General features: G+C 42.0%; 1 protein-coding gene across 1 annotated transcript in view; it reads right to left on the bottom strand.

The window, feature by feature from the left end:
* KIF15 (kinesin family member 15) overlaps nt 1–24,174 on the bottom strand; it is a 2,415,358-nt gene that overhangs the window by 1,964 nt on the left and 2,389,220 nt on the right. Inside the window, exon 37 of the mRNA XM_044065522.1 lies at nt 22,099–22,230. Within this exon, the coding sequence (XP_043921457.1) occupies nt 22,099–22,230 (132 nt within the window). The remainder of the gene's footprint in view (nt 1–22,098; nt 22,231–24,174) is intronic.

The raw sequence follows: 24,174 nt of genomic DNA, 5'->3' as shown, positions 1-24,174 counted from the left end.
ACTAAGGCCTGAAGAACCAAGGTCAAATCCCACGGAGGGGAAAGATGCTTAACAGGGGGTCTCAGCAAAAAAGTATCTTTGATGAAGATCTTACAAATTACAGCAGCAGCTAGAGAGCCTGAATTTTCTCCTACATGAAAATGGGATATAGCCATCAGCTGGACCTTCACAGTGGAAGAGCTAGCCCCCGTTGGAAAATTTGAGACCAAAATTCTAATACCACTGGAACAGGAGCGGTAAAGGGGTCCAAATTTCTCTGAGAACCCCAAATGGAAAAATGGTTCCATTTACTACGGTACACCTTTTGGGTGGAGGACTTGTGTGCCGCCACCAGAATGGACTTAACGGGGGAAGAGAGACCGGAAGTCCTTGCAATTGCTGGAACTGGAGCAACCAAGCAGTACGCTCGTGTCTGTCCAGGTTCAGGGGAGGAATTCCCAAGGGATGACAAATGAGATCCGGACTGGGATTCAATATCCAGAGCAGAGCTACTAGATGAGACTGTAGACAAGGGAACCAAACTTGATGATGCCAGAATGGGGCTATGAGGATAATCCTGCTCCCAACCACCGAGCTTTCTGCAAGAATTTTGTCATGAGAGGTAGTGGGGGATAGGCATAAAGAAGACCAGGTGGCAAAGCATGGACAAGAGCATCTCCGGAGGCTTCCCCCCGATGGGGAATTAGAGCGAAAAACTCGCTGCACTTCGAGTTGGACTGTGATGCGAAGAGATCACAGCAAGGCTGACCCCACCTGAGGAAGATCTGTTCTGCTACACAAAGGTTCAGAGATATCTCGTAGGGCAAAAGGATAGTCCTACTCAGTTTGTCCGCTAAAATGTTGGACCAACCCGGGATGTACGTTGCTATCAGAAAATGGTTGGTGGAGATCGCCCATTCCCACACTCTCATGGCCTCTCGACAAAGCGGGTAGGACCTGGTTCCCCCTGTTTGTTGATATACCAGACCACTGACATATTGTCTGACTGAATTGCAATCGTTCCCAGAGGAAGAGAAGCATGAAGGGCCTGCAGCGCTAAAAGGACTGCCCTCATCTCCAGAACACCAATATGCAGAATGGTCTCATTCGGGGTCCATGTGCCTTGAACAGTCCTACCCAAGCAATGCCCCCCCCCCACCCTAGATGGGAGGCTTCTGTGGTCACCATGGCTTGGGGTGGGGACACAATAAAGGGGCATCCTTCTCGAAGATCCTGGGATTGAAGCCACCACATGAGGGAAGCTGTGCACACCTTGCTTAGAGGAATCGGGAAGTTTAGGGGCTGGTATAACAGACCACTGAACTTGTAACCTCCACTGTAACACTCTCATGTGCAGACGTGTACAAGGAGCCAGATTTATAGCTGTTGCCATGGACCCGAAGGCTCTCAGGACTAACTCTGTTGAGGGTGAAGAGGTCTGAAGAAGTGCCAAGACATGAAGGGTCAGGTTCCGAAGTCTGTCTGGAGTCAAAAATATCCTGGCCTGAAGACAATCTATTCTCGCCCCTATGAAGTCCAGGATCTGAACAGGCTGAAGAGAGGACTTCGTAAGGTTTATGACTTGAGGCCAAAAGGAGCATTTCTCCCCGGGCCTCTGCTGAAAACAGGATCTGTGGAACCTAGTCGGACATTCCCGGTCAACAAATGTTAAATAAATAAATAAAATGTATCGTAAAATCCAGTAAATTTGACAGCTGAAGGAAGGAATTTCTGGCTTGAATAAGTTGATGCCTGGAGGGGGCGGTGAAGAGCCAATTGTCCAGGTACAGAAAGACTGGAATGCCCTGAAGCCTCAGGTAGGCCGCTACAACTGCCATGACCTTGGTAAACACCCTGGATGCTGTGGTGAGACTGAAGGGTAGGACCCTGAACTGGTAGTGATTGGCTCCTAGCCTTAAGAGGAGAAACCTCCTGGATCGCCTGTCCATCAGGATATGGTAGTATTCATCCTTGAGGTCTATGGAGCACATCCAGTCTTCCTCCTGTAAGAATGGCAGGATGGAATGTATGGTGACCATTCAGAACTTCTCCTTGGCAACGGACAGGTTCATTGTGGATAGGTCGAGATTTGGCCTCAAGACCCCGTCTTTTTTGGCACCAAAAAGAACCTGGAATAGATGTCTGATCCAGACTGGTCTGGGAGGACCGGCCGGATTGCTTTTTTGTTTAGCAGCTTTTCTATTTCCAAAGCTGCCACCTCCCTTTGAGCGGGTGGAACGTCTGGGAGGCGCCTTGGAGGTGAAGGACTGTTAATAAAGGGAATGGAATAACCTCTGCATATTATTCGAAGCACCCAGCTGTCTGACGTTATGGACTCCCATTGAGCTAGGTGCTTCAAAAAATGCCCCCCAACTGCCTCCAGAATGGAGCAGCCGGGCAACCCCTCAGGGCTGCTGCGCGGGTCGATTTGAAAACAGGTCCCGTGACCCGAGGTTCTTTGGTCCCCCTCTGCCTCTAGGGGAAAAGGAGGTCTGGAGCATCCCGGGAATGCTGAGACTTCCAGAACCACAACTTCTTTTGCCCTCACTGATTCCTGGAAAAGGACCTTTGAGGGTTAGAGAAACGGATCCCAACAGCGTCTTCCCGTCCTTCTCACTCTGGACTAGTGTATCTTGGATAGTCTTCCCGAACAGGGTCGAACTGTCTAAAGGGGCATTCGCGAAGGAAGCCTTGAAAGGTTTTGAAAAATCACAAAGCCGGAGCCAGGTGTGATGCCTCATGACAATGCTGGACACGCCACCCTAGCGGCTCCCTCCATGGCGTGAGAGAATAAGCGCGTGGACGAGAATGAATGTTTATCCTTGGCCGAAATGGACTCCGGGGGAGACTCAGCATACTCTTTCACGAGGTCATGCTGAAGTCTAATCACGTGGGCCATATAGTTCAGCGCCCTTATAGCAAAGGTAGCTGAAGCATACGTCCGCTTTCTGAATCGATCCATCGCCCTAGACTCGTCCTGGGGATGGACCGAGGAACGCTCCTGCGCCAGTTCCTTTTTGGTGGCCGCTGCCACCACCATGGCATCAACTGGGGTACCCTTACTCCATGCAGGCTTGTCAGTAGGAGGGCTCAACACTAACTTTATCTGGCCGTTTAGATTTTGGCTCTACAGTGTCTGGTTCCTTCCAAGCTCTGGTGGTAATAAGGTCCACCAGAGGATCAGCCGGGTGGGACACCCAAGTGGTAGATGGGCCTGTGTCGAATGCCTCCAGGAATACTGACTCATCCGAGGAAGGCTTTTGGGTGGACCAGCCTCCCCTCTGACAGAGAATTTCCATTATGACTCCGAAGGAGACGTCTTCAGGAGGCGATCTGGGGGAGCCTTCCCCTTCCTCCAAGTTAGTATCTTCAGTGAGGGACTCGGGGGAGTCCATGTGACTCCTCTTGCACTGGCATTTGCGAGGGACCTCCTGAGGGAGGAGGGGTCTCTGGGGAGGGCTCACAAACAGTTTTGTATTCCTCGAGGGGTATGGTCTGGGGAGTATCAGACACAGGCTGTCCCTGGGAGGACTGGTTGACAGAAGACATACTCAGCTGCGAGGGAGCAGGGGCAGACTCCGAGGAAAGAGTGAGGGGTCTCGATCCTCCTGAGAGAACCTTCTCCACAACGAAGGCCGAAGGGGAACCGGCTTCCCTGAAACTGGTAGGACAAGTATCCATGCCTCTCGGATTCAACAAAGGGATCGGAGCTGAACAGTCGAGCCCAGGGGGATGGTATGTCCCAACCTCAATGGAGCCGATGACACACATCCCCTTGGATCCGACACCCAGATCATGGCTCTGAGAGCTCGGATCCGACAAACTCGAGGGCATGGCCGGCGTCAAGGTTGGAGGAACCATCGGCGCCAACCCCCTGACTCCGGGGTTCCTCAGATCCAGGGACTCCAAAACCCGGGGATGGATCGGAGAAGGGCAAACATCAGAGAAACTCCCCACTCTGGCGGGAGGGGGAGCCAGCAACACTCCCATTTGCAACGGAGTCTGGAAGAACCTTCTCATCATCAGGTCCATGTCAGTCTCCGAGAGACTTTTTGTGGATCTGGAGGACGCCACCGACACTGGCCGGGAGGGCCGATGCGAGGATGACCTCGAAGCAGGCCGAACCTCCTCCTTTGGCTCCGGGGAGAATCTAGGAGAACGGAGTTGACGGGAAGATGGCCTAGGAGCCTTTTCTGGGTTAGAGACCACTTTATCGGGGGGGGGGCAACGGATCCGACAGGAACGCAGGTCTCTTACGATCCCTCTCCTTGTCTCTCTCTCTTTTTCTCTGTGCTTCTCCTTCCTGGCCTCTCTATTGCCCTGTTTGGAAGTGGGAGTCCCGGACAGGGAGGAGGGCCACAGCAGTGGCCGTAGAATCCGCCGATTCCGCCAGGAGAAGACCAGCCAGAATCAACTTGGCCCTGCGATCCCGAGGGTTAAAGGCCACACAAATTTTGCAGCCCGAGGTAAGGTGGGGAACCCTAAACACATGATGCATAGAGTGTGACCATCGGCCGGGGACAGCTTCTGGGAGTCCGACATCCCCACCCCACAACAACCAAAGGCTAACTAGGAACCTAGTTAAACACACACACACACACACACACACACACACACACACACACACACACACACACACACACACACACACACACACACACACACAACAAGGGTGGGAAGGGGAGGCTACACTAAAATACAAAGTTTACAACTAACTTTTTTTTGTGGAAAACCGAAGAGGAGGTTAAGAAAGGGGGTAAACTATCCATGCACACACAAATTTTGATTGCACAAAGTTGGACCAGAAAATCCCACTCTACCTGCCTGGAGCTCAGAGATCACGTCTTGGCGAAGCTGAGGCAAATGAGATCTGAGGGTTGGAAGGAGGTTGCAGTGTATAATGGGTAAGGGGAGGAGCTTGGAGCTCAGATTTTAGCTTGGAAAGCTGCCGGCTCGGATCCGAAACCCACAGGTTGACGATCAAATTAAGTTAACTACTTCAGATCAACAATTATAATGAATACTTAAGTAAGGTTGTTTTACATTAAAAAATGGCTTACCCACCGTATGCCTTATTATTTCATTTATTTTTTGCTTCCAGATTTCCTGTTGTGTAATGCTGGATCCACATTGCATGCAAATGAGCTATAATTCTGATTCACCATAATCATTATACATCTACATATAGAAAAATGCAGTAAAGGACAAGGTTTGGTCAACGTTTGTACTGCAGTACATTTTATATGCTGCTGTAAACTAAAGAATTTGGCTGACATTTATTAACCTGACAATATCCTTTGCAACTATGTACAAGCTCACATTATCAGGACTGAACAGGTCACAGAAGAGAGGTAAGATTCCTAATTGTTTACAAAAGGATTCCTAATCTGCTTGACTGTATATTAGATGCAAACCAAATGCCCAAATTCTATCAACACAGTTTATAACTAAACGCAGGCAGGTTTTTTGGAAAACTAGACACCCTTACTACATTATTTGTATGATTTCAGAATGCACTGGATTATTAATCTGAAGACCATAAAAAGGAAGTCTCCTCACCATTCTTTAGGCAGTGGCAAACCATTATACTAGCTGCTTGAACTGCACCTGTCTGAGAAAATGTCTTTATTCTTGTTATCACTCCAACAATGACTTATCTATCTTTACTTGGTTGTAGTAAATTATGTGAATAGGCAATCATGCCATGCAATATAATAGTAAGATACCTGATAATGTTATAACAGTACACACAGCTAAAGGCATACGGAATGCCAACAAATGTATTTCATGTGGGCTCTGCTTCTTACAAACACTAACAGATATAATTACTTTGGTCGTTGGTTTCCCTTCAATGTCCTGATATAATTTGCTTTATTAATTTATTTGTTTTGACCTCTACTTCCCCCCACTGCCTGTTGACCATTAACCTTACCACGACACATCTGACATGTTACCCACTGGTGGAAACCAGCCACAGTGCAGTCTATTATTCAAGCAGCCATCAGGGTGTTTCTGATTTTAAGCTTTACCCCCAAGCCCTGGTAAGGCTGTCATATACGTTGCAATGCCAGCCATTTAATTCATATATGGATTCCATACAGCCTCCATTTCCAGCTACAATGCTGCACTCTGCTTGGCAAATGATGCACATTTGGTCCTTTCACTTGGTTCTGCACCCTGACTCCCCCACTGGCAGGGAACCCAAATGTGCCACTGCAAACTATACCACCATCCTCCCATTGGGATTGGTAAGCAGGTATTGGTCACCTCACTCTCCACTCCCTACTCCCCAATCCCCTCAGCTGATGCCTCCAGCACCTAAGGGAGCTATTTGAATGTAGGTTGTCAGGTGCATAGCCAAGGCTTCATTGCTTTATGCCACACAGCCAACAAATAATTTATATTAGGACTCAGTATAATAAAGTGTGTGTAGCAATTTATAATGGAATGCTTCTACCTCCCACTTAACTGCAATGCACTGCAACTGGGAGGTAAAACCCAGTGCCCCCTGCAGAGTTCAGGAGCCAAATGTAAAGACAAGTGTGGCTGCCAAATGGATTGATACATGGCTTCCAATTTTACTTGATATTAAGTGGTAAAACTTACGACTTTCATTAAAAAATAAAAACTTTAAATCGACAGCTAACTAATTTACAGATGAACTTGGTTTACTTTATACTAAAATGCATTCATCTAACTTTTAATAGCAATACACAATGGAAAATTGACAGCCTTGGGAGGGTTTTAGTTTGACCAGACTGCACCCTCTAAAGCTCCTATTATAAGTAAACTATGGATATTATCTGTTGCTTCCAGATGTAGTGCTTAATTACCTACTCACTGATTGGAGGGGTGTGGTACAGTGTAACCGTCTCTATAAGGTTTATTGCACGACAGTGCTCTCACATTTTATTTACTATGAAGTGCTTATGCTGTTGCCTTACTGTCACAATGTCATATTTTACACTCTGGTACTCAATAATGTTATAGATAAACTTATGTGTATCCTGAAATAGGGAAGAATGTGATGGCCTTTTCTTCCTGTAGGGAACTTTATATGTTAGTAAAACAAACCACAGGAGCAGGATACAGGATACAGCAAATTTTATTCCGGTACCTCGGCACAAAAAAAAAAAGAATTAAAATTTGTTGCCTCTCATATAAAAAAAAAAAAAAAATTAAAATTTGTTGCCTCTCATATCAGTAACACCAATCAATATTGTGACTTGATAAAAAAATTGAAATGGGACTTTAGCTATTACTGGGCTACAGTTGATGTGAAGGCCTTATACACCAATATTAGTGCTAAGTTTGGTTTGGAAGCAATTATAAAAGCTCTGGGAGAGGGTCCGCATACTTCTTTTATTGTTTCTCTTCTAGAGTTTGCATTCACTCATAACTATTTTGTATTTGATAATAAAGTATTTCTTCAGATAGATGGGATTGCGATGGGGGCTAGTTTTGCCCCCACTTATGCCATTCTATTCATGTCATATTTTGAAACCAATTTTTTATATAGGTTGGAATTTTTTCAGAAAAGTGTTATTTCTTATTATAGATACACATTGACGATGTAATTTTTATCTGCAAGGGAGATATTTCAGAATTTGAGAAATTTATGGTTAGTCTTCATCAAAATAAATTTGGTTTAGAATTTACACATGTTGTGAATCAACATGAAATCCAATTTTTGGATATTTTGTTATATGTAGATAAACAAGGACTAGTTCAATTTAGACCTTTTAGGAAGGAGGTAGCTTCTAATAATTTTTTATATGCAACTAGTGCACATCCTTCACATTTGATTGAGGCACTCCCTTACGGTGAATTTAAACGTATACAGGAACACACTTCTGAAAATTACCTTCTGGAATCAGAATTTGAAAATGTTTGTAAGAGACTGATCAACAGGGGTTATTCCGAAAGTTTGATCAGGAAGAGTCGTGCTAAATTAGATTCCAATTTTAAGAAGAACCAAATAACAAAGATTACTTGCAAAAATTTAGGTCATAATAAGTTAAGTACTAATTATGATAGTTTATTCTTTGTTACGAAATACTCTCCTTTTTCTGGCATTTTAAGAAATATTGTTGATTTCTTATGGCCTGCCGTTTATAAAAATGAAGAGATAGGTCATCTTTTTCCTGAACATGTTTCCTTTTCGTATGGCAGGTATGCCAACCTTAAAGAAATTCTTAAACCTAAACATTTGTTGACTGATGGTTCCATTTTGGATTCTAGTTCTCATTATGGCATGTCAAAATATGGTAAATGCAAAGTCTGTGCCAGAGTGAGAAACTTATCTGGTTGCACTATTAATGGGGTAAAATATATTGCTGAAAATAACTTCAATTGTAGATCCTGTGGTGTAGTGTATATTATTGGTTGTGGATGTGTTTCACCAAAATACTATATAGGTCAAACCAAACTTCAATTGAAAATACGCATTTTAGAACATATTGGTGATGTCCGTAATGCTAAGATTGATAGCCCCATTTTTGAACATTTTCATGTAGCACATAATGGTCTGATGGATTCGCTATTCTTTTGTGCTTTAGCCAAACCTAATTTGCATTATGGTGGGAACTTTTTGCAGAGTTTATTAAATTTAGAAAGTAGATTCATTTTAAAGTTTGGTACTCTCAAGCCTAAGGGTTTGAATTTAGAAATAAATTTAAACATTTAGTAATAACAGTTATTCATTATTGTCATATTATTGTTTGAAATAAACAGTTTGTATCTCATACTTCTAATAGATATGCATTGTACCTGTATTGTACCTTTAACTCTCTGGAGTTGATTTATGTTTTTAATTGAATTATTGATTGATTGTTGGGCTGCACTAGTATATAAAATGCACCTGGTGCTTTCATGATTATTCCTTTGAAGGCGTTTGTGCCGAGGTACCGGAATAAAATTTGCTGTATCCTGCTCCTGTGGTTTGTTTTACTTCACTTGCTGCTTGCTGTTCGTTGTTGCTTAACTTTATATGTTATTAAGAATGAGAAACAGCCATTTCCACATGTGTTAAGAGCAAACTTTATTATAGTTCAATACATCAAGAAGGAATAATAAAATGAGCTAGAGCCGTGACTTTGGCCTTCAATTGTTAAAAATTGATGAGAAAAATTAAACCTTATATAAGCATTTTAAAATCTTATCTGCCAGTCATTGTTAACACAGGTAGCATTCTCCAGTAAAAATGAAGAAAGTCAATATACAAGTTTAAAATTCAATCCATCAATGAAAGCTAACAAAAGTGGTGTTATCTAATCAAACTAAAGTCAATCAGTCGGGGCAGAGAAATTGTATACAAGTTTAAAATTCCCAACACCAATCACTTGTAACATGACTTTTTTGTCCACAAACTGAGGAAAATCAAACAGGCGAGAGAAGTCATTCTTATAGCCACAAGATGGCCAGAAGACTGGGAAAAAGACAGTCTCTACACATGTAAGGAAGCAGATAATACAAATATCAAAGAATAGCAGAAAACTCCATCACAGTAAATAATTCATGAGTTTCTCCTTGTTTAAGTCCCATGGCTGCATTGTTCCATGCTTAAAATAAGCTTTACTTCTTGCTTGCACAGAATATGGGAGATATTCAGGTGCAAGTCCTGCCTGGGTACTTCATACATGAAAAACAAAAATTGTAGAAACTCTTCTTCCAAATGATGTTCTTTGTAGAAATGTTTAGCAACATAGTTTTGTTCCTGATACAAGATGCTCCAAGGTTCTGGCTATTATCTTTCTAGATATCCATGCAACGAAGAATGAGAGAGATGCTTTAGTCCAAATATGGTACTCACATTGTGGCAGTAATGATTGTTAGAAACATGACGGCAAAGTTTCTGTGTATTGGCTGCTCAAGAATTCTGGCCAAAGCCAAAAATAATAAGACGACAAAGGGCAGAAATTAGGGAAATAATTTAAATATTGTTCTTATGAATGTAGAAAGTTGTTAGAATAACAGCTTTTACATTAGCATGCATTTTTGAAGGATATGAAGTCTGAAATTCAGATGTCTGTCATTATCCAGTGACTACAAACCTCAATGATTAATCAAAAAAAAAAAAAAAATCATAAATTTTACAACAGACAAAATATGGGGTAAAAATCTGGACAGATGAAAGTTGTACTGTCTGCCAGCTTGTTCGCTAAAAAAGCAGGATGAGTAGGCAGAACACCAGTTAGCGTCATAAAATTCTTGAAGGGACTCCAATGTAAAGAGTGAGAATGGACAAAATAAGTTTACCTGTAAGGGCCAAATAATTCCTATATGTTGCTTGTGGAATATAATCACACAGTGGTTTGCTATAGCATTTTCTGGCAATTCTGATCACTTTCTCTGTTTTTTTCTTGATCCAACTCTTCTGTTTGCTTGTATTTGTAACTTGTTGGGATAGCTCCTGTCTAGTAATCGGTTGGTGACTTCTTGTGCTACCTTATTGTGTTCACTGGCATTAGAACACAATTGGAGGGTATATAAAATTCTCCATAACAGTGATTGCATTAGGTATTAGCAGATAAAGAAGAACTGGGCATCACAGGTTTCCTTTCCTATATGAGGGAGAAATGATTCTACCATCCTTGATGTAAAGTGTCATATCCAAAATATCAGTCTTGTCTGCTGGGTAGCATATGTAAAATTTATCCTGAAAACTGTTGACTGCAGTTTTGGAAAAAAAAAGCAGTGAAAAAGTATTTGGCTCACCCCGGCCTATGAGCAGGAAGTTGAATATACTTGTCCTCTATCCTTCCTAAACAGACTGTCACAGCTTGAGGCAAATTTCATCCCCACTGCTGTGTCTTGTAGGTGTTAACTTCTTCACAAAGCAGAAACTGCTAGTCAAGCAAATTGTCATCAGATCCTTCATATACAGGGCAAAGTCTCCTTGTCCCACAGAAGTACTGTATTATCTGTAGACCCCAGACCTGTTGGATACAGGTGCAGAGATCTGAAACATCAATGGTGGGACGAAAATATTTCTCACGCCATATAAAAATCCTTCGATTACTGCAACAAATGTGAGCTATCCTGTAGGTAAGAGTATAGGGCCTCATTATTCATCTACCAAAAAAGCTAAGTGCCTCAAAAGGACCATTGGTACAGGAGACAACAGTCCTCCCCAGTAGATTTCCTAAAAAGTCCTTGCAGATTCTAGGTAGACAGTAGAACAAAGAGGAGATTTTATCAATAAGTTCTGAGCATAGGTGTCCTCAAGAAAGCCTTTTTCAATATCATGTACCAACAGATGTAAAAGCATCTGCAGGATATTACTCAGAGTATTTTCTTCTAAGGCAGCATAATCTTCAGTATAGATCTGTACAGTCACAACTTGTTTTCTCATATCCCTCTCTGGTCATTATGACTATGCTCCTGCTCGTCAGACAGTTTGATAACTGGCTCCCTGTATTCTAACAGATCTTTATATACCAACCATTCTTCTTTGTCTAAGTTCTACTTTACATTTTCTAAATTGTTGGTGGCTCTTTCAGAGAGATGGGGTTAAAGGGGTCCTCTTTAACTTTCTCTCCCCTGCTTCATTCATTCTGACCATTCCGCTGCCCTTGTACATCACTGGATCTACCTGCATCTCCTTACTGCACTGAGCTACTCCGAGTGAGCTGCGGACAGTATGGATCTTAACTGCAATGTGGAGGATGGTGCTGGAAACAGCTTCTGCTGCTGGGAGGTGGTATTTTTATGACTTATCCTTGTTTCCCCCACCCCCACCCATGTGTTTATTGACAATACCTGGGCTGCTCCCCTCTGTGGATCACACCTCCCCTCAGGGAGCATCTTTGAAGAATGCTCTTCCCCTGAATGGACTTGCCCATCCCTCCCCTTCTAGTGTTACAGACATTTGAACCACTAATAGATCCTGAGTCACTGGGCCATAGTTAAGGGTTTATTCCTGTACAGCAAGGAGCTGTTCTTGGGGTACTCCTTAACACGAGCTGCAGATGCAATACTGTCAAGGAATGCATGATTTCTTGTCTGAGCCATGTTCACATTATCCTCTGATCACAAACTCAATTTGCTTTTCTGGCCAAACATGAGACATTTAGTAGTGTTTCATTTAAATCTATTACTAAAAGTAGGTATTAACACCCTTTATCAAAATGCTCACATAAAAATGAAAAGATCAGATTTTTTTTTTAAGTAAAAAGCATCCAAACAGGAACCATACCCAAATATCTCCTATGCACTGTGTAAGCAAGAAGCAAATCTTATTTTTAAACATGCTTCAATGCAGCTGAATAGCTTAAATAACCTACTTTTCCAAGTATTTACTTTGGCAGAGTTTATTTTTGCTACACGTATACTCTGTTTCTTGTCTACTTCACCACAAACAGGAAAAGTACAGTTGTGTACCTACCATAAATGTAGATGTTCGAGTGTATTCACTGTTGCAGTCATTACTCTTGGGTTATCTTGCTGGCAGGCTACCCGCAGTCGGCCTGAATTCCAAAGTCTAGGTCCGGCGTCGGTTGCTGTCGCCTCTTCCCTGACGTCAGTGCGCCAGTGGTATAAAAGATGCAACCGACGCCATTTTCTTCAGTTTTTCTTGCCCCAGATGTCAGGTGCCCCCAAATTGGTAGGCTGAAAATTATGCCAATAAGTATGCATGCACAAAAATAAACATTTCCTTCATCTACAAGCAAATACACCACATAGGTTGTATAGGATAGCGAAGTACAGATAAGTCCCAGCAAAGAAAAAGGGGGATGGTGGGTGGGTAACCTGGACTGCAACAGTGAATACACTCGAACATCTAAATTTATGGTAGGTACACAACTGTAATATGTTCATCATGTTTCACTGTTGCAGTCATTTCTCTTGGGTAGAATCCCAAAGCTGAGGATGGGTGACTGGGCTAAATAAGATTAGGAGAGGCTATGAGGCCCTGCAGAACTGCAGTGACAAAGCCTGCTCTGGATTTAGAGTAAAGAGGTAAGTGGTAGTGCTTTGTAAAGGTGTGCACTGAACTCCAAGTTGCAGCCTCTAAGATGTCTTTGGTTGGTACTCCACTGAGGAAGGCTGCTGAAGTGGCTGCTGCTCTGGTAGAATGAGGCCTAATGCCCTTAGGCACTGATTTGCCATGCTGAGAACAGCAGAAACGGATGCAATGGCCTATCCATTTAGAAATAGTCAGTTTTGAGATGGCCTTTCCTTGTGATCCTGTAGCATATGACACTAAAAGTTGCTCAGTCTTTCTGAAAGCTTTAGTTCTGTCCAAGTAGAAGCGTAGCTGCCTATGTCCAAAGAATGCAGAATTTTCTCACCCTTGTTCTGTGGATTTGGATAAAAGGTAGGCAAGTGAATGGTTTGGTTGAGGGCCACACTGGACACCACCTTAGGCATAAATGTTGGGTTTGTCCTCAGAGAAACCCTGTCTGGATGAAAAATGATAAAAGGTTCCACAGCCATGAGTGCTTGTAACTCCGAGACTCGTCTTGCAGAGGTTATTGCTAGGGGCAGAGCTGTTTTCCAGGATAAGAATTTTATATCCGCTGTTGAGGCTGGCTCAAAAGGAGGCAGAGTGAGTTTTTCTAAGATATAATTGAGGTCCCATGCCGGAATTGGTGCTCTCCTTGGAGGCCTGATGTTTTTGGCCCCTCTGAGGTACTGCCTTATTAAAGGATGAGAAAAGATAGATGGTTCCGTATTGCAATGGGCTGAAATGGCAGAGGCATGAATCTTAATTGATGAAAAAGAAAGGCCTTTGTCCAGAATCTCAGTTAGGTATTGTAAAATCTGAGGGATACTTGGTACATACGTGTCAATGCCTTGTTTCTGGTTCCAAGCACATAATCTCTTCCATTTTTCTGCATACGATTTTCTGGTACTGGGCCTCCTGGCCTCCAAGATAACATCCATAACAGCTTTTGAAAGAGGAGTGTTCTGAATGGCTACATTATCCGCCATGCTGCCAGATTTAAGGTCCTGAGTTGGCTGTGCAGGATCTGATTGTTTTGTTGGGTCAGCAAATGAAGTGTTTGAGGCAATATCCATGCTGGACCTTGAGACAGGCTCTTTAGAATTGGGTACCAGTGCTGGCATGGCCAGTCTGGTGCAATCAGTATCATTTTTGGCTTCTCTTATCTGACCTTTAGGAGTACCCTGGGAAGAAGAGGCAGTAGAGGAAAGGCATATACTGTTAGATTTTTCCAGCTGAAGGCTAGGGCATCCACTCTCCATACTTGTTTGTGATAACTCCTTGTGCAAAATCTCTGTAATTGGCAGTTGTGAGGGGAGGCAAATAGATCTATGTCTGGGCATCCCCATTTCCTTGTTATCATGCTGAAGACTTGTGGATCCAGTTTCCACTCATGGGGATCCATGAGGTTTCTGCTTAGTTCGTCTGCCAGAGTATTTGTCTTTCCTGGCAGGAATTGTGCTTGCAGGTGAACTTGATAAGTCAATGCTGTGTCCCATAAGGTCACTGCTTGTCTGCAGAGCGGGCTGGAATGTGTACCTCCCTGCTTGTTTATGTACCACATGACCGTAGTATTGTCTGTCTTTATCAGTAGCTGTCCTGGATGAAGTAGATCCTTGAAAGCAGTCAGGGCATTCTGAACAGCTAGCATCTCTTTTTGATTGATGTGAAGATGCATCTGGTTTGCAGGCCATGTGCCCTGAATACATTTTCCTGCCATATGGGCCCCCCCAGGCATAATCTGATGCATCCGTTGTCAGTGTCTGTCTGGCTGTGGGTAAAGTGAATGGCAGACCCTTGTTGTGTTGACAGGCCTCTGCCCACCATCGAAATCCCTGTTGCAGGCAGGGAATGAGGGTAATTACTCTCTCAAGGCTGTGGCAATGCTGAGTCCAAACATTTTTTAGATACCATTGACGTTTCCTCATATGCAGTCTGGCATATGGAATTAGTAGAATGCAGGATGCCATGAAACCCAAGGCCTGCAGGATTTTCCTTGCAGATAACTGGGTTTTTGTTGCCAATCTTTTGAAGTAATAAGTCAGTTGCTGTTGTTTGTCTGGCGTGAGATAAGCCATCTAAGTTGCACCCAGGAATATTATCTCTTGAGAGGGTACTAGCTTTGATTTATTTTCGTTTACTGTGTACCCTAGGCAAATAGTATTTTTTTTACAAACGCCAGATGCTTTAGAAGAATGTCTTTGTTCTCTGCTTGAATAAGGCAGTCGTCCAAGTAAGGGTATATTTGAATTCCTCTTTGTCTGCAGAATGCAATTACTGGTGCCAGGCATTTTGTGAAGACCCTAGGCGCAGTAGATAAGCCAAAGGGCAGTGCAGAGAACTGGTAGTGCATTGATCCAACTATGAATCTGAGGTATCTTCTGCAAGACCGTCTGATTGGGACATGCAGGTATGCCTCTTTTAGGTCCAAAGTTACGAGCCAAGCCTTCTTGCCCAGCATGGGCAGTAGCTGCTGTAAAATCAACATCTTGAATTTTGGAACTTCCAGAAACGTGTTTAGTATAGACAGGTCCAGTATTGGTCGCCAGGTTTTGTCCTTTCTGGGTACTAAGAAAAGTCTGGAGTAAAATCCTTGCCCCTGTTCTTGTTGTGGTACATGTTGAATGGCCCTCATGTCCATGAGGGCTGAAATTTGCTTTTGTGCCACTGCCCATTGATTGTGTGGCAGGTCTGGCATGCCCTTTGCCCTTGGTTGGTTGTAAAAATGGAACCTGTAGCCTTGGGACACTAGGTTTAAGACCCATTTGTCTTGGGTAACCTTTTAACAATTTGAAGAAAAAAGTGCTAGTTTTCCCCCTAAGGGGGCTGCCAAAAGGAAAGTGCTTGGATCTGGCAGAGGAAAGTCATTGTGACTGTTTCCTGTAAGGTTGTGATTTGTCTTCTCTGCTTTTGGAGGTAGGAGCACCCCATTGTTTAGGCCTGTATGAGCCTTGGGGCTGAGATCTGCCTCTGGGACATCTGTATCTGCCTCTTTGTGGTCTATCTGACACTGGAAAGGACCAGTTTTTAGAAGGCCAGTTCCTGCTAAACCTGGGTGGCTGTACCTGTAAGAAATCCTTAACTGTCTGCATGGATTTCGCTTTATCCTCCATTTTCTTCAACATCTCTTCTGCTTTAGCACCAAACAAAGTATCATGCTGTAATGGGGCATCTAATAATTTTGCTTTAACATGATCAGGCAGATTCTGTTCCTTTAACCAAGCATGCCTTCTAATAACAGAACCTGTAACAGCGGCCCTGCAAGAGGCCTCCAGTGAATCATAACCACATTGCAAAGTATGCTTTCCCACTTGTTCTGCTGCATTTCTTTGTTCTCTGAACATTCAGTATTTGGCAACATTTTCTGTTTAAGCAGTGACATTAAGTATTGCTGATATTTAAGCATATGAAACTGACAATTTAAAGCCCTTACAGCCAAGGTAGCAGAAGTGTAAACTTTTTTCCCCATCTGTCCAGGGCCCTAGAATCCCTATCAGAGGGGACAGGGTTTTTTGCAGTGGAAGCTTTGACCCATCTGGGACCTGAGATATAGCTTCTGGGTCTGCAGCGGGGTTTTTATATAGGAATTTATGAGAATCCGGGACCCTGTAGTATCTGTCTGGCTTAGCAGGTGCAGGGGGTAAAGAGTCAGGGGACAGGCCGGACTCTGAAAATACATCGACAATGTCTAGAACAGGTGGCATAGCAAGGGGCTTGTGCTGAGGAAGTAGCAAAAGGTCTCGGAGCCTTTTCTTAGATTCAGAGTAATCTTGGCTCTCCCAGTGGAAATGCTCCCTCATGGTATGCAGGGCTTCCCCAAAAGAATAATCCTCAGGAGGAGAGGCTGAAGGAATGGATTCTTCAGCATCAAAGTCCTCATAGGGAGGCATAGAATAATCCTGTTCAGAAGAGGAATCAGAGGAAATAGAAACCTGATCAGATGAATAATATTCTATCTCTTGCCTAGGCCTCTTATCAGGAGGGGGATGGGAACCCCTGATCAAAGTAATTAGGTCTTCGGCCATTTTAATCATCTGTTTTTTAGGCATGGAAGTCTGAGTAGGAGAATGCTGTACTTGTTTCTTTGTCTTTAGAGCTGCTTTAGTCTTGGGAGCTGAAGATGGTTTAACATATAACTGTATAGGTCTGAAGACACCCTCAGAAGCCGATGCCTGCTCAGCAGCTCTGGACCCATCTGAAGGAATGATTTCCGAGTGTCCAATACCTTGAGTATCCAGAGGCCCAGTCGGCTCCATGTGGGAGTCGGAAGCGGCCTGTGGCTCTGAGGTAGCGGCGCACCAGGGGCTGCGAAAGCGCCTCACTGAGAACCGGCGAACTGGCGACTGGCCTAACGGAGGCCTCGTTGTCGGTTTTGGACCTCGGATGCCTATCCTTTTCCTTGTCCTTGCATTTTTTTTGTAAATTCCGGTCGTCGGCTGTCCTGACGGCATTATGTAATTAAATCTTCGGCCAAAGTAATGAAATGCGAAATCGAACCGACACATAATAGTGTGTTGGTTAAATCTAGCACAAAACCGACAGCTAGCAACGTTGTGATCAGGGCCTAGGCAAGGAATACAGTAAGAGTGAAAATCCTTATGAGGTATTTGCTTCCCACAAGAAATACAATTGTTAACTTTTTCTGACATCAGTCTGGAGCAAGAAAAAAGTTTCCCCAACAGGGTACTTAGCTTTAATGAAGACTTCGATTCTGAAATTTGGATTTGAAAATCTCAGGAGTCGGCCGACCAGCACTTGTGAACTGCTTTTGCTTCGGGCACCGCGCGGCAAGAAAGACTGAAGAAAATGGCGTTGGCTGCATCTTTTATATCCCTGGCGCACTGATGCCAGGGAAGAAGCAACAGCAACCGACGCCGGACCTAGACTTTGGAATTCAGGCCGACTGCGGGTAGCCTGCCAGCAGGATAACCCAAGAGTAATGACTGCAACAGTGAAACACGAACATTAGAACAGCTCACCACCACACAAGGAAAGAAGCCAGTGATTACCTTTATATTTTATTAAAATGATAGTCCAGTCCAGTAGTAGATCCACAATGTAATCCCACAAAACAGGTAAAATAAGCACACACTGGATCCGATAAAATCTGGTTGGCAGCAAATACAAAGCATAAAATGCAGACTCCTCTAGTGCCTCGGCTCTTCAGCCTTTACAGAGTATATTCTTTCCTTGTGTGGTGGTGATCCTTTTCTTGTCTATTTACACATATGTGGGGACAATCCTCCATAGTCTTTGGCATATACTGTAAGTTCTGAGAATGGGTGGAAAACAGATTTCATGTTAGCAGTGACTGGTGGAAAAGATTTTAAGCTTGTGTAAGAAGGGTGCATTCTCATAGACTGGCTTACTTTTTTAAACATTTTTTAAATATGTCATCTTTTTAAAAAAAGTGACATGGGTGCACATACAGTAAGATAAAACAAACCATAATATTTACATTAATATTTTCATGCATCTCCTCTTAAATTTCACTGCTCCTCCTAAACATTATGCATGTATTGTTTCCACAAATTCAGTTTATTTCAATGTAATTTGTTCCTTCCCTTTCAAATGATCCCACTTCCATTTCTTTTATCTCTTTTACAATATTCAATACTTCAGTTATAGTTGGTTTAGATTTTGATTTCCATTTTCTAATAATTGGCTTTATGGTAGAAAATAGCATTAAACTTGGTAAAGCTTAATTCAGGCCCTATAGTCCATCTCATATGAACTATTTCCTCAGTTACAATCATTGTACTTTGGTTGGTCTCTTCCCATATATCATTAGGTGCCATAATAGAATCCTTTTTCATGATCCAGCGTCTTAAAGGAATGGTTACTAAAGGAATACCAGAGCCTCAAGGGCAAATGGAGTACCAAAGGCAATGACCACATAAATCCTTATGTTGTGGAGGTAGTTTTTGATTTGTGTTTTTTTTTTTTTTGGAAAGGCTTGCAATGGTCTGTAAACTGATTGCCTAGTATCCACCTATGAACCACCCCCTTGCATCATTAACACAAAGGGCATTCTAATGGCAGTTTAGTTTTTTTATTGCTGCAGCGCATATGAAGCATTATTAGCAGTATGGGTTTTCTCCCTTAAACTCTTTCTTCTCTTGTTGACTTCAGCAGAAGAAAATAAAGGCAATGAGGGTCTTCTGCTCCTTCTAGAAAGCAATCTTCTGATGTCACCAGCAAGGGTGGATCTTATCAGTCACAGGAATGGCACTGATTTGAAATGCTTGTGAAGTACTTCCCTCTACTTATTATTTTAATGTTTTGCTAACTGGAGTGTCCAAATGGCAAGTGTCACATTTTCAGTGCAGGCCACTGGGAAAAGGCACCACAAAATTACAGAATTTTCTATGTTAATAATCAACGAAGTTACTGCAAAGTAATTATCCAACTAATAAATTATTCCTAAAAGTCATTAAAAATCTATATACAATCTATGCTCCTTAATAAAATAACACTCCTGAAATAACGGATAACAAAAAGCAATGTAAGTAGACAGACTGGGTAAAAACTAGAAAAGGAAGATACAAGTCAAAAGATACCATTTTTAGATGTACATGAACTTTCTGACATAAGGTAAGAGCAGTTTCTTGCTGGAATAAGTCTTTACAGAAGACTGCCCTGATATATTAATCCTTAAAGTTATGCAATTATGGCTGGTGCTATATATACCTTAACTTCTCTCTGTCATATGTTTCTGTCTAATTTCTTGGATTAGTCCACTGTCTGGTCATTCTACTCTTCCCTCATCAATGCCTGATGATTTAAAAAACTGAATATTTGAAGTCCTGGTAATGAAGGTGGTTGTTAATGTTATGAGTTGGTTCCAGTCAAAAAAGAAGAGCTTTTTGGGGCCCTGATTTATGACCTGTTAATGTAGATACACCTGGACGATCTATGCTTTTTAGACCATAAAAACATAACATAACATTCCAGTGACTAATATTAAGAAGAGTTCTAAAACTGAACAAGAGGCTAGGAAGATGTGGGTATCACTAGGGCTCAATTATCCTTTAGATGTGGTGCAAAGACATCATGCATCAGCCAAAGGGACACATGCATCCAGAGTATAAAGGCCTGAGATTTAAGAGTGACACAAGAATGCGCACAGGACTATCCATCTGTTACAGCCACTATAAAGGGTCATTCAAGGTAAGATCCTTATAGTTTAATGGTATAAAACATAAAGCTATAAATAACAGGAGCAACATCACAGACTAAATGACAAAGCACTGCAGAATCCCCCCCCCTTCCTTGCCCCATACCTGGTCATGCCATTGACCCATATCTTCCTACGGCATGACAGTCCATGGTCCCTCAGTCATTGCCCCTGGGACAAGAGCTGAGCCCTGGACGTGGTGACATCATCCACCATAGCAGTGAGGGTGCTAAGCTGGCCTTACCACTTCCCTGTGCATGCCTTGTGATACTCTGGTGTTCCATGTGTAATAGGCATTGCATGGGACTGTAAAACATCGCCCCTGGCTCTACTGTCTCCATAAAGGAGCTTGGGTGCAGCATGTCTGCTGGGGCAAATACCTCTTCCATGACAGATGTGAGCAGGCTCAACCCCTCTTCTAGGCAGTTGTCAGCTCCTCAAGTACCAAGACAGTCAACTGATCCCCAGTCTTCTAGTGGTAGTCGGGGCTCTAGCCTAATATACCATGATGTCCACTACTGCATTACAAAAGTAACATAAATGAAAATGTTAGTGGAAAAGGACTAGCCTGAAAACTGGCTACATATGCTTTTATATGCTCATTAGGATGGAATATGACAACACTTAGGCATGCAGGGCTTTAGGAAAAGAGGGACAGTAGCTAGGATGCACCTCTCTGCTGTGTTCTATTGATTCCAACATCACTGAAAAACGCCTTTTAGAGTAACAGAAGCAGAACAAGTACACCAAATATCATGTGTTAAATACAAAATAAAGTTATGAATGAAAGAAGAATTAGACTACAGGTCAAGTGGGGGATCAGATTTACTTGAGAAAACTGGCAAAAGAACCAAGGTATAGGGAGCAAATAATCAGAGAGGGAAAGGTAACAGAATGGGAAGATGCCAACAATTAATTTGGACTGCAGACTAGAGATTGCATTCCCTATCACGGATTGATATCAGAATATAGGCAAGAAGAATGGAATAGGAGGGTCCTAAGTGAAAGACCAGTACTGGTAGATGTTTTAGTAAAATGTAGAACAGAAGCTGCTGTTAAAAAAGGAATAATTAGTATGGCATATAAAATACTGCATTATAACTATAGGAATCAATCAGAGGATGTTAAAAAAGATTGGGAGGAGAGACTGCATAATCAATTCACAAAGAAACAATGGGAGGATATATGCATGGCTCCCAAATATGCGAAAAAGTCTAGAATATTTAGGATCTTTGCTTGGAAGTGTTTGCATAATTATTGTTATACTCCAAGCAGACTCAAATTTTTCCTCACATAGATTGCAAATGTTAGCGATATGATGGGGAAGAAAGAGGAAATTGGGAACATATTTTTGGGACTATAATGCATTGGCACACTTAAAAAATCCCTGCAAAAAACCCTGTCAGAAATACTGGGTTAGCAAATTGGTGAAACTAAGGAAATTATTTTTTGAGCTGTGATACAGAATCAGAATTGCCTAGACATACTAAGGCTTGCTGAGTTTAAATCTGGTGGCTGCCAAAAAAAGCAGTTACTAGACAATGGAAATCAAGGTCTAAACTAACTGTATAAGTAGCGAATATAGTAACAGAGATAAAAGAACTGGAAGTGGAATCTTCAGAAAAGGGTAGGAGCAAATTACATAGAAAAGTGAGAATTGTGGGAACAATACATGCAGATAATGTTTTGGAGTAGGAATGAGATTAAGGGAAGTCAGGAATTGAATGAGTTATGTAATCTGACTGACAATGACTGTATAGATGATTTTATGCGATGTATAAGTTTGCAACAGAAAATGTTAATATGGTTGTTTTCATTTATATAAATGTATGACTTCCCATGTCATTAGTGATAATTCAATAAAGACCGACCTTGTTTTTAAGAAAACGGGGTGAACGTATACTGCTTATAGAAGAAACAAGAAGGAAATATTCAAATACCTAGCATTATGAACTTTAAAGCATCATCTAACTTGCTTGAATTAACAAGTACATACCTCAATAAGTCTGGCATTTTCTTTTTTAAGTTTCACCAGGTACTGTATTTTCTGGTTTAAATTCTGATGCCCTACTAATTTCCCATTTTCCTCTGCTAAGTTCTCCACTTGTTTCCTCAAGACTTCAATTTCCTGTGAATTAAAAAAAAAATCAATTGATAAACATCACGAAAAAGCATATACAAAACCTTTGGTAATGACAACACACTGGTTTGGCATACCTCTCACCTTCTTTGCTAAAGAATTTTGGACAAAGCCAAAAATAACGAGGGGGATGACAACTATGACAAATATCTAAAATCAGGAGCAGTTTTTAAATATTAATGCAATTTGTTTAAAAAGTTAATAGAATAGGTTTTGCATTAACATGCATTTTCAGTATAATAAACACTATGAATGTTTGACACTGACTGTAATCATTAATGATATTCTAGAAAATAAAAAAATAGGAGATGAGTAAAAATATGAGGCAAAATCAGGGACATTTTGCAAAAGTCTGGACAGTTATGCTCGTTAGATACTCACAAAAGCAACATACAATAGAAAAGCTGGTATCATGGCTACCAGTGACCACCCAGATATATTCGCATCGTCTCTCCATTTTTCTTTTCTCTTCTCCAGTCTAGACCCTTGGCGGAATTCCTGTCCTTGTCTTCCAGAGTTCTCCTTTCAACAGACATGGACTTGGAACAGATCATTCCTTTCAGCACAGTTGGTTTCTCCTACCCAGGAGTATGTGAACTAAATTTTTTTCTTGCAAATGTTGCAATTACTGTCTAAATGGCCTACATTCAAATAAACCAAAAACATATCATGAGGGTCTTGTGAGGGAAATTTATGGCCACACTACTTGCATTCATTTTCTAAATAACGGCTTGAGTTCTTTCTCCATCACAGAAAACACTACAACAGCACCCAAAACCTAACAAGTTTAACTGCAATATTTAACTGCACTTCCTACTAGTACGATTTAGAGATTAGAACTAATGGGAAAAATGTATAATTAGTTGTAAGACGAGAGATGGAGGAGATGGGAGGGAATAAAGACAGAAACTTCAGTGTGAGAGATGGGATGCAAAAGCAACTTGTCGGAAATTAGCCGATAGTGTTAGCATGTAGCAAATAGCTTAGTAATACCTTTCCTGACAAAATGAATAAAATGAACTTATCTGACTGAAAACCAACACAAAAATATACCGTACAATAGTCAAGCTTGTATTGGAGATGTCAAAGCTGCAATAGCAGTAACGAGATCTGGAGCCTTCCCCTGCATCAAGGGTTTTGGGTCAAGGAGGAGCTCAAGCTTAAGGTGGCACCCAAAGGCAACCACTCTTTTGCTCTGTTATACACACAGGGCTAGAATAAATCCACTGTTTTCCAGTGTGGCTCTTTATCCATGGTAATTGCCTTTTATACACACATACAATTACCAGGGAAGGCTATCAGAATTCACCTATTTCCCACAGCTTTCTTCCAGGCAAGAGAGTACTGCCAGCACTCTGAGTTAAGGGGCAGAGACCCAATTACCTGCCTGCTCTTAATCAAGCCAAATACTAAATCATACACATTAGTCTCTCTCACTGGTAGGCTTAAAGTGGTCTAATGGGAGATGTGTGCACATAAGCTTCTTAACCAACAGTAAAAATGATTATGCTTGCCAGATAAATAACTTGCACAAGTAATAAATAAATACATGCAAGCCACAAGAGCTTAAAAGGTTAATAAATGAGCTGAACTTTAATAATAAAAAAACTACATGCAGGCTGGCACACAAAAAAGGCAGTAAAAACAAACAAGACAGATTTGGATATTACGGTCAGATGGCCAAGGAATGAACCTGAACAGGATAAGGCATGTATGAATATGAAGGAGAGGTAATTCAGATATTTGAGGCATAATAACTTGTGATGACAGAATACCTTTGGACTGGCACTAGAAAGAAAACCATTTCCATTTAGCTAAATAAGACTTTCTAGTCCTATTTCAGGATAGAGAGGACATCTGGTGAGTAATCCTCCAAGTTGTGGACTTGAGAGCTGTCAGATATGAGTGAATTACAGACCTCTTTGTTCTAGG

The sequence above is a fragment of the Protopterus annectens genome, chromosome 3.part0 (assembly GCF_019279795.1).
Source record: "Protopterus annectens isolate FY-2018-M chromosome 3.part0, PAN1.0, whole genome shotgun sequence".
NCBI lineage: Eukaryota > Metazoa > Chordata > Ceratodontiformes > Protopteridae > Protopterus > Protopterus annectens.
This window is presented reverse-complemented; position numbering and strand designations above follow the sequence as displayed.